Source organism: Pseudorasbora parva, chromosome 19 (assembly GCF_024679245.1).
Source record: "Pseudorasbora parva isolate DD20220531a chromosome 19, ASM2467924v1, whole genome shotgun sequence".
Classification (NCBI taxonomy): domain Eukaryota; kingdom Metazoa; phylum Chordata; class Actinopteri; order Cypriniformes; family Gobionidae; genus Pseudorasbora; species Pseudorasbora parva.
The window spans coordinates 20,204,461-20,216,474 of record NC_090190.1 but is presented as its reverse complement, the minus strand read 5'-3'; the positions used below and the strand labels follow the sequence as shown (position 1 = coordinate 20,216,474).

At 39.7% G+C, this 12,014-nt stretch overlaps 1 protein-coding gene across 8 annotated transcripts in view; it reads right to left on the bottom strand.

Moving 5' to 3' along the window:
* rims2b (regulating synaptic membrane exocytosis 2b) overlaps positions 1-12,014 on the bottom strand; it is a 241,805-nt gene that overhangs the window by 29,957 nt on the left and 199,834 nt on the right. For all 8 annotated transcript variants that reach the window (XM_067426681.1, XM_067426679.1, XM_067426682.1 and 5 more), the window contains one exon: positions 2,363-2,577. In XM_067426681.1, coding sequence (XP_067282782.1) covers positions 2,363-2,577 — 215 coding nt within the window. The remainder of the gene's footprint in view (positions 1-2,362; positions 2,578-12,014) is intronic.

The following is a 12,014-nucleotide window of genomic DNA, read 5'->3' as shown; positions in this document are numbered from 1 at the left end:
GCTTTGCAAAATACCTCATCCAAACAAGCACTTTTCTTTATAGCAGCAAAACATATATCAACAATGTATCCTTATTCATGGAGGACAAAAATGTAAACGTTTTGGGTGAGAACTACCTTAACTCTTTCCCCCGCCAAACACAGAATTTTCCGTTATTTTTCTCAGCTATTTGCTCAAAATGTTGTTTTTTTATGAAACATATCCATTTTCAAGTTTTGATAAAAAAGTTTTTTTTTATTTAAAAGAAGAGGGTCAGCTCTTTCTTTTGATATATTGCATGCTCAGATATTCATAAAACAAAATATTCTATGGGCTATTAAATTTTGGCGAAAATGGTCAAAAACCCTGGCGGTGGCTGGCAACTTTTTCCCCGCTAACGTTTTTAAAAAGAGTTAAAGGTCCCATGGCATGGATTGTTTTATTATTTTATAATGTTTCCTGGGGTGTACTTATATTGTTAGTATGGTTTTTACATCAAAAACGTCATAATTTAGAAATAAAAGGCATTTTTTCTATACTGATATTAGCCCTGTGGCTGGAATGCTCTGTTTTAAGGGGCGTGTCTGCTGTGAGTCTTCAGTGAAAACACCCACTGTTGTGATTGGCTGACATCTTTGCATTGAAAATGAGATTACGTGCGGAGGGGGCGTGGTTTAGTCAGGCGCCTTCAGCAGCAGCAGCTGCAGCGCTGCCAGTCAAGAGAGAGAGGCGGAACTGGGGAAAGATTGCTGAGAAAGTATTATTGTACCGCTTTTTTGAGAGCACGAGTTTATTTTGTTTGTATCTGAGAGCTCTGAATAAACAAGAGTGAACTTTGCAACGTTATTTCTCTCACAAAATGCTTTCACCACAACTAACAGCAAAATAACACGACATCGACATGAATACAGAAAGAGCTTGTGTTGAGCAGTTTAACAGCGTCATTCAAACGGCAGTTTGGGCAAGTGTGCACTGCAGATATACGTGTGATTGACCGATCTGAACATTATAAAGAGTGTTCTTTGATTGCTCTCTGTAGTTTAATCATTTAATCATTAGCAGTTTCATGCTGCTAACAGAAATGACGTGAAGTTGATCGTTTTAGTCACTGGCTTTATTCACTGATGCATGGAGTCGGCCAGCGGCGGGACTGACAGTATTAAACGATTTAGAAAGAAAGTCTGTGTGAACTTGAATGATTAGCTACACATCAGAACTCACTGATCCCAGATCAGGCATTAAATGAGCACTGTTACTCACTGTTTGTGGCGGTGCTGTTAAATCCGTATGGTAAAGACTGTGCTGCTGAGATCCACTGTTAAACTGAATCCATTCTCTACTAATTCTCTGGGAGGGTAAAGCAGAGGAAGGGGAGGAAACCTTTCCTGGTATGACATCATAACCAAGCGGCACCCTCCCGTGATCTCTCTTGAAGCCAATACGGAAGTAATGTAAACTGCAATTCCTCAACTGGCCACTAGGGAAAGGCTCCAGAAGGGAGCAGAATCTCATTGAGCCCCATGTTAAAATTCTCAACTTTACAGATGAAAAAAACATGTTTCCAGCCTGGTTTTGGCCAATAAGGCTAATGTTGACCTTCATGACAACTGTGAGGGGTGAGGGGAACTCATTTGTTTACGTTATATAAAGCCGTAAAGTTCTGCATAATTAAGGGCGTGGTTACAGGTGGATAGCCATTTATCTGCCATCTATAGTCATTGCGTCACCTAAGCTCCGCCCACATCCCGCCTTTTTGCCCATTTTCTTTTATCCGGGAGTGACACGCGATGACTCGCTCGCAAGATGGCAACGCCCAGCTCGCCCCTACTTTAAGCTTCAGAACGGCTTATCGGAATCCTATGGGTGACGTCACGGACACTACGTTCATATTTTTTTACAGTCTATGGTCATAACAGGAGAATTCAAGATCAGCTCGTCTGGGTTGTCATTTTCTCAAAGGCAGAGAAAGACAGCCAGAACTCAGTTTACACCGATCAAAATTTCTAGCCTCTTGGGGGCAATATTCAGGCTAGGGGAACTCATATTAATGTTCAAAAACCTCATAAAATAAAAATTTAATGCAATGGGACCTTTAAAAAGAAGGCAATAAAAATCCAGCAAAACACTACCAGGAAGTGCAAATGAGTATATACACTATAGTTTAGGGTCAGTAAGATTTTTTTTCATTTTATTTTAAACTATATTTATGCTTCAAAATATTAGTGTTTTGCTGTCTTTTTGATTACATAAATGCAGCCTTGATTAGCATAAGACTTACTAAATTATACTTAGACAATTTAAAAAAATCATATTGAGCCCAATCTTTTGAATGCTATTGTACCGTGTATGAAATTTGGTTAATGTACCAGCACAGCTCACTCACCCTCAGGGTCCAGCTGGGAGGTACTCTGACTCTTTTTTCCCAATCCCACCATGGCGGCCATCTTCGCCCCGAAGCTGGAGCGCCTCTTCTTGTCATCGTCCTCATCGTCGTTCCTGCCCAGGGAGCACATGTCTCCACCCACACTGGAACTCTTGGTGATGTTGGAGCCAGGGGTGGCTGTCTGAGCCCTGTGTTTCATTTTAGATGTAAACTCACTGTCAGTGATGATAGGTGATACAGGAAGAGGGAAGTAGAGGAGGACAGGGACAGGAAGAGAGAGGAAGGGACAGGCTTGAGCTACAGGATTTGAAGCAGGGGTCAAAGGTGAAGGACAGTCACACTGGTATAACATCCACAGGTTTTGGCATCTACTGGGGAGCAAGAACATGACAAGCAGCTATACAGTGCTGCAGGGTTGATGCATTTTTTTGTAGGCCAAAAGCCAAAAACGAGTTTTTAAGCACTTCCGGTTCATTGGACTGAAGTCAGTGGGTTTTCTAAATGGGTTTTTGATTAAATGTCCAAAAAAAAGTTCTGTGGCTATTTTCACATTTTATAATTGTCTTGAAAAAGGTGTTTGACAAGTGTCTAAATGGAACTACAGGGTTTTTTGGGTCATTAAACATCATCAGGTAAACACTAACTGGTCCACTTTCACAGCCTTGTTGTGTTTATAACTGAGCACTTGCAAACTATTCTAACTCAAACTTTCGAGGGACATGCTTTTTAAATAAAGACTGAAAGAGTTTTTGAAAATTTAATTGTGGATACTGTATACACAGTCTCCATTAATTCAGTGTCTCCACCATTAAGCTTTCAGGGAAAATGTTTTTTTTTTTTTTTTTTTAAAGAATGAAAAATTTGTCGTAAGCTTAATGGTGGAGACTCTGAAATCATGTGACCCTGGTGTAGTTTACTTTACCGATTTAATTTATTGTGAAGATTATCATAATGCACAAAATGTGTAAAAATCGTACATTTTTGTGGGTCACTGAGCTTATTTTCTGCAATAATCCAAAAACCACTGGAAAACTCATAGGGAACCAGGGTTAAAATTGAAATCTTGTTTAGACTGTATAATAAGGTTCCATTTGTTAACACAAAACATTAACAATGTTTAAAAAAATAATCTTCTAAAGCATTTATTAATCTTAGTTCATTTTAATTTCAACTTTTACTAATACACTGTTACAATCAAAAGTTATATCTGTTAATATTATTTAATGGAGCTGAGCTAACATACAGCTGTATTTTTTACTAACTGACGATAAAAAACATGAATAAATACTGTAAAAAATGTATTGATCATTGTAAGTTAATGTTAGTAATGTATTAACGTTAATTAAGAAATCTCTACTTCTGACAGGACCACTATCGTCAAAGATGATAGATTGACTATTAGCATATAGTTTGTACTGGCGGTATGGATCTGTTCTGGGTAAGAACTCCCTGTCCATCCATTCAGCCTCTGATTTAGGCTGATTCATGGGGAATCAGAAAACCAGATCCTGACTGACAAGAGGAGGAGCTGGGGATGGAGGAGGGTAAATGAACTCTGGAAAATGGAATAGTACTGAAGGAGCTTATACTGTAAGCTGTGATAGACTTATCATATTCCTATATGTATATAGGATATGCCGAAGTCAGCTGATACGAGCTTGACTAAAGTAACCTTTGAATTTTGATCACAGACTTTTTTTTTTAAGAAGTCATTGTGGTGTCATGAGATGTAAAAATGATGCCTAGCTGTGTCTATTTGGAGTTCAGTTGTCATGAGAGATTGCTGTAAAGAATAAAAAATAACTTGTGTAAAGTCAATCTCTACACAATTAATTTGGTTAATCAGCATTAAGACTAGCATTCTTTTATTTAATTGAAAAGGTCCACTCCAGCATATCTTGTAGATAGGTCAGGTATGGACAGAGACTGTAATATGAAGTATTTATCCACAGAGAGACAGTTTGCGGAAAGCTTATATAATGACCTATTTAGGTGACGCGCGACAAGCTCTTGAGTCAAACAAGGAGAAAATAATGAGACAGTGACTCATCAAACTCTCTCTGCTGAAAAGATATGAGAAGATGGCTTTAGGCTACTAACATGAAATTGAATCCTGTGCCAGTGACCTGTCATACTAATAAAAAAAGGAGAGATTACTTTCTGTTTTTCTGTGAATGGCAAGTTTTTGAGTGAACTTTCTTTCTGGGTTTGTATATACTATATGAAAACACTATGAGGAGACTTGTATGGGGGACAGTTCCATTGACACAGAGTTAAAATATTTCTACAGATGTGAAGAAGAGGATAAAGCTGTTTCTATGGCAACTATCTTCAACCAGGGTCTTTGCTCTGAATGTTAAAGTCTTTATCAGGCGTATCATCTGGCATTAAAACTGTAACATTATACACACCGACTCAAATCTACATTCACCTAAAGGATTATTAGGAACACCTGTTCAATTTCTTATTAATGCAATTATCTAATCAACCAAATACATGGCAGTTGCTTCAATGCATTTAGGGGTGTGGTCCTGGTCAAGACAATCTCCTGAACTCCAAACTGAATGTCAGAATGGGAAAGAAAGGTGATTTAAGCAATTTTGAGCATGGCATGGTTGTTGGTGCCAGACGGGCCGGTCTGAGTATTTCACAATCTGCTCAGTTACTGGGATTTTCACACAACCATTTCTAGTGTTTACAAAGAATGGTGTGAAAAGGGAAAAAACATCCAGTACGCGGCAGTCCTGTGGGTGAAAATGCCTTGTTGATTCTAGAGGTCGGAGGAGAATGGACCGACTGATTCAAGCTGATAGAAGAGCAACTTTAACTGAAATAACCACTCATTACAACTGAGGTATACAGCAAAGCATTTGTGAACCCACAACACGCAAAACCTTGAGGTGGATGGGCTACAACAGCAGAAGACCCCACCGGGTACCACTCCACTACAAATAGATTAAAAAGAGGCTACAATTTGCACAAGCTCACCAAAATTGGACAGTTAAAGACTGGAAAAATGTTGCCTGGTCTGCTGAGTCTCGATTTCTGTTCAGACATTCAGATGGTAGAGTCAGAATTTGGCATAAACAGAATGAGAACATGGATGCATCATGCCTTGTTACCACTGTGCAGGCTGGTGGTGGTGGTGTAATGGTGTGGGGGATGTTTTCTTGGCACACTTTAGGCCCCTTAGTGCCAATTGGGCATCATTAAATGCTACGACCTACCTGTGCAATGTTTCTGACCATGTCCATCCCTTTATGACCACCATGTACCCATCCTCTGATGGCTACTTCCAGCAGGATAATGCACCATGTCACAAAGCTTGAATCATTTCAAATTGGTTTCTTGAACATGACAATGAGTTCACTGAACTAAAATGGCCCCCACAGTCACGAGATCTCAACCCAATAGAGCATCTTTGGGATGTGGTGGAACGGGAGCTTTGTGCCCTGGATGCACATCCCACAAATCTCCATCAACTGCAAGATGCTATCCTATCAATATGGGCCAACATTTCTTAGGAATGCTTTCAGCACCTTGTTGACTCAATGCCACTTAGAATTAAGGCAGTTCTAAAGGCAAAAGGGGGTCAAACACAGTATTAGTATGGTGTTCCTAATAATCCTTTAGGTGAGTGTATGTGTTGCATGCTTTGGCCTGATGGACTTGCAGGAGGGCCATAGTATGTGTATTTTTTAGTGCTGGGCAAAGATTTATCGCAATAAATCACATCCAAAAATAAAAGTTTGTGTTTACATAATATATGTGTGAGTGCTGTGTATAATTTTGATGTATACTTGTATATAAATACACACACATGCATGTATATATTTAAGAAAGTTATGTTATATTTATATATAAAATATGTATACAGTAAATACATGCAAATATTTCTTAGATATATACATGTATATGTGTATATTTATATATACATAATGTGTGTGTGTGTGTGTGTGTGTGTGTGTGCGTGCGTGTGTGCGTGCGTGCGTGCGTGTGTGTGTGTGTGTACTGTGTATAATTATTATGAAAACAAATTGTTTGCCCAACACAAGTATTTTTAAATATGCCTTTAGAACATGATATTGCTTTGTATACTGATATCAACCAGTTTCGCAGGTCCTTGTATCTGTCCACAACTCTCTAACTTATTAAAATATCTTAAAATAGTCTTAAAATGTATTCTATTCTTGAAATACTGTACTTAAGATTTGAGACAACTTTTTGTCATTTTAAGACCTTTTTTCACACTCTTTCACACTATTTAATTCTATAAACTATAATACTGATATGCCAATATTGTCGCTATATGATAAATTAAAATAAGCTGATAAAATCACTGTTTTCTCCAGTACGACTGTACAGCCAAATCTAATTTTGTTGCAATATTATCCTGTTTGACACTGTGAAGCTGCTTTGACACAATCGTGATTGTAAAAGCGCTATATAAATAAAGTTGATTGATTGATTGACTCTCTCTCTCTTGCTCTCTGAGCTCTTTAGCGTACCTTTAACACTTCTATGAAAAATTCAGAAGTTTAGAGCAGTGTGTGCAATAAACAATAATCAATTTGTCTTTAACCATTACTTCTTCTGCTGTTTAGAAATGTGACAATCAAAATTTTATTTTTGCCTCATTTGGGACAAAGGAGCATGTTTTGAGTTGTGAAAATTACATTATAATTTCTTAGTGCATCAAATCCTTTTATTTTATACAAATTACATTTTGATGTCTCAAAATGACCAGTCTAAAAAAACGTAACTGACCACAAACCTTTGAAAAACACAGTATCTATAAAGTACTACAGAACTAACTTACACAGGAAATGACCTTGTCTGGCTATGACAACAGCATTCGACTCTATGAATGAGACTCCCCTCATTAAAGCAACATTAAGAGGCATTCAAATATTTTAAGGGCGCTGGTGCTGCTTTGAAACGACTATAACCTAATAAAAATGCAGTTTACGGTACTCAACATCTGTATGAGGCCACCACAGACTGCTGGTTATGTAAGAATTCATGCTACTGCAGTTGGTGCAGCTAATTGGTGAAAAATTCAGTTAACAACATTAAAATTCTATTTTATCTGATGTAGCGTTTTAATGATCACAAACACCTCATCTATATTCAGTTAGTGACCCACAAATGCTACTGAAAACTTATTGAAATGTAAATTGCTGGAAATGCTTGAGAACTTCAGCTTTTTTTTCTTGTTTTGCTCTAATTGGAATGGAGATGGCAGCTGTTCATGCAGCACTCCCCAGAGTTACTTAGATGACAGATATATTATGTAAGACTCAAACTCTTTTGGGACAATATGATAAATTACCGAGCAGTGGAGATAGGTGTCATCCAGAACTACCAAACACATTTGGATAACAATGCACTGAAAAAGGTGAGATGACTGTCATTTTTTATGTTGGTCTAGTTAAAAAACAGTTCCCTTTTAGTCAGTCACGTCTGACGTTACGTCGATACTGACGTATGGGATCTCACTTTGGAGTCAAATCACCTTCAGGCATTTGCATGCCAAGCCACTCCCCCAGAAATACGGGCATAATACGCTGGCCGGCAGCTCACTCATTCAGCTTTTTGCTTTAGAGCCGAGTGGTAGTTTCTAGGTCCTTCTCATTGTGGACCCAGAGTCTCATTTGGAGCTCCAGTGGAGGATCAGGTGTTGATCGTTGCATCAGAGGGTGGGCTTGAGTCCTCTGGGGATGAAAACTCAGCAGGACTGCCCCCTTCTGTGAGAATGGTGCAGGTCGAGTTGGACCCAGAGTTGAGGGTCATGCCTTCCCGGGCTGCTGCGAGAGTCAAGCTTGAGTGGAGCCCTCCTACCTGCCCCGAACACTTACAGATGGACGACTGGTTTCACACCATCGTTCTGCCCTGGTACCTTTCTTCCCGGAGGTGCATGAGAAGGTCTCAGAGTCATGGAAGGCACATTTTACTGCTCAAAGCCGCTTTGCTGCTTCTTCCGCTCTCACTACCCTCGATAGTGGGGCAGCCAAGGGGTACTCAGAGATTCCTCAGGTAGAGCGTGCAATTGCGGTGCATTTAAGCCAGCAAAGTGCCACCACCTGGTGGAATCGCCCAAGTCTCCCCTCCGAGGCCTGTAAGTTCAGGGCATCAAAAGTCATGGCACGGCCCCTCAGCTAGACAATATCCACCTTGATGGTCCAGGAACGTCATCTCTGGCTGAACCTGGCTGAGATGAGGTATGCTGACAAAGTCAGCCTCAAGTTAATTAAGGAAGGTGACAGCCCTTCTGACCGCACTCACATCCATCAAGAGGGTGGGGGACATGCAGGCATTTTCAGTCAGCGAAATGTGCCTGCAATTTGGCCCGGCTTACTCTCACATAAGAGAGAATCTGGCATGTATATGTGCCCAAATTTCCCAACACTCCTTTTTAGGAGCAGGTGATGAACTTGCAAGCGCTACCTCTGGAGGAGGTGTCACATGCCTGTCCTGTCTTGTGTGCACATGTGTGTTTTGTTATGTTGAGCATGTGCTCCTGTCATTGTCTGATCCCTCCCCCTTGTTATCCGATTAGTGATTGATTTCTCCCACCTGTTCCCTCTTGATTTCTTCCCTTTATAAGCTCATTGTGTTTTTCAGTCTTTGTCGGATCGTTGTTCTGTCTTCGTCTTCCGTTTCCCTGTGTTGGTATGTTTTGAGTTTATGTTTTTGAACCAGTTGTTTTGCCCCCTTGTGGGTTTTTGTTTTGTGTTTATTTTATGTTTAATAAATTCATATTTCTCTGCTATTGATTTCTCATCTTAGTTTCTTTAGTGTAACGTATCAGGAGGCAGGCACAGCCCTTGCATTGTTTTGTCCCTTTCACGCCCTACACATTTATGTGGATCGCATGCATAGCTTCAGTAGCTCTGAGCAACTCCTTGTCTGCTTTGGAGGTCAGCAGGAGAAAAAGGCTGTCTCTAAACAGAGGTTGCTCCACTGGATAGTGGATGCCATTGCCTTGGCGTGCCAAACTCAAGGCTTGTCATGCCTTTCGGAGTTACAGCTCACTCTACAGGGAGTGTAGCCTCCTCCGGCGCCTCTTTATTTCAATACTGGGGTATTAAAATTTAGGGGCATGAGCAGACAGGGGAGAACATTAGCTGAGGACACTAGCTGGAGAACACTAAGTTGGAGGACATTATCTAAAGTACACTAGTTGGAGGACATTAGCTAGGTATATGAAACACACTGCTGCTAACCTCTGATGTTGCTCCTCTTCGTCCTCCTCCTCTGGGTTCTCAGTAGACCCAACCACCCCCCCTTCATTTCCCGCCCCTTGTGTGCTTGCTGTAGTTGCTTCCACCTGCTCTTCCACAACAACAGCGCCCTCCTCTCCCTGACTCTGAAGGGCCTCCGCACGGCTGACACACACACACACACACACACACACACAGATGCGCACATGGACATGCAGACAGACACACAAACAAACGCATAAACCAAGCCATGACACCATGAAAGGAAGCATGCAGGACAAAAAAGACACAGAAAAGAAAGCCATGAGCTTGGCAGACATGCAGACAATAAAAGTAATAGAAAAACTTAAACAAAATAACAGAATGAAAGTGTGAAAAAAACCTCTTCTAATTCAGTAACAATAAAGGCCACAGAATGATGCTGTCATATACATTGAGTCCCAATCCTTCTGTTAATGGGTTAATCTTACAAAATAGTGTCCAATTAACAAAACATGTCCTAATCATATTTCAACAATACAGTTTAAGCTTAATTATACAATTATGTTTTTACATGAAATGTAAGCTTTTCTATACAAAATTCTCATTAGTGTCATGTGGAAAAGCCTCCTCAATCCTGTTATATGAAAATAAACAATGTTATATAATTAAATTAATTAATTAATTTAGCAATAATATATTAAATTGATCAGAAGTGACATTTACGTCTTTTAAACTATATATATATAATATATATATATACACACACACAGGTCCTTTTAAAAAAAAATAGCATATTGTGATAAAGTTCATTATTTTCCATAATGGAATGATAGAAATTTAACTTTCATATATTTTAGATTCATTGCACACCAACTGAAATATTTCAGGTCTTTTATTGTTTTAATACTGATGGTTTTGGCATACAGCTCATGAAAACCCAAAATTCTCAAAAAATTAGCATATTTCATCCGACCAATAAAAGAAAAGTGTTTTTAATACAAAAAAAGTCAACCTTCAAATAATTATGTTGAGTTATGCACTCAATACTTGGTCGGGAATCCTTTTGCAGAAATCACTGCTTCAATGCGGCGTGGCATGGAGGCAATCAGCCTGTGGCACTGCTGAGGTGTTATGGAGGTCCAGGATGCTTCGATAGCTGCCTTAAGCTCATCCAGAGTGTTGGGTCCTGCGTCTCTCAACTTTCTCTTCACAATATCCCACAGATTCTCTATGGGGTTCAGGTCAGGAGAGTTGGCAGGCCAATTGAGCACCATCAATTGATACCATGGTCAGTAAACCATTTACCAGAGGTTTTGGCACTGTGAGCAGGTGCCAGGTCGTGCTGAAAAACGAAATCTTCCTCTCCATAAAGTTTTTTTAGCAGATGGAAGCATGAAGTGCTCCAAAATCTCCTGATAGCTAGCTGCATTGACCCTGCCCTTTATAAAACACAGTGGACCAACACCAGCAGCTGACATGGCACCCCAGACCATCACTGACTGTGGGTACTTGACACTGGACTTCAGGCATTTTGACATTTCCTTCTCCCCTGTCTTCCTCCAGACTCTGGCACCTTGATTTCCGAATGACATGCAAAATTTGCTTTCATCTGAAAAAAGTACTTTGGACCACTAAGCAACAGTCCAGTGCTGCTTCTCTGTAGCCTAAAGTGGCTCAAGTGGCTTGGGAATGCGGCACCTGTAGCCCATTTCCTGCACACGCCTGTGCACGGTGGCTCTGGATGTTTCTACTCCAGACTCAGTCCACTGCTTCCGCAGGTCCCCTAAGGTCTGGAATCGGTCCTTCTCCACAATCTTCCTCAGGGTCCGGTCACCTCTTCTCGTTGTGCAGCGTTTTTTGCCACACTTTTTCCTTACCACAGACTTCCAACTGAGGTGCCTTGATACAGCACTCTGGGAACAGCCTATTCGTTCAGAAATTTCTTTCTGTGTCTTACCCTCTCGCTTGAGGATGTCAATGATGGCCTTCTGGACAGCAGTCAGGTCGGCAGTCTAACCCATGATTGCGGTTTTGAGTAATGAACCAGACTCAGAGTTTTTAAAAGCCTCAGGAATCTTTTGCAGGTGTTTAGAGTTAATTCGTTGATTCAGATGATTAGGTTAATGGCTCGTGTAGAGAACCTTTTCATGATATGCAAATTTTTTGAGATTAGGTTTTAGGTTAGAAAATTTTAGGTTTTCATGAGCTGTATGCCAAAATCATCAGTATTAAAACAATAAAAGACCTGAAATATTCCAGCTGGTGTGCAATCAATCTAAAATATATGAAAGTTTAATTTTTATCATTACATCATGGAAAATAATGAACTTTATCACAATTTGCTATTTTTTTGAGAAGGACCTGTATATATATATATATATATATATATATATATATATATATATATATATATATATATATGTATATATATATATATATATATATAT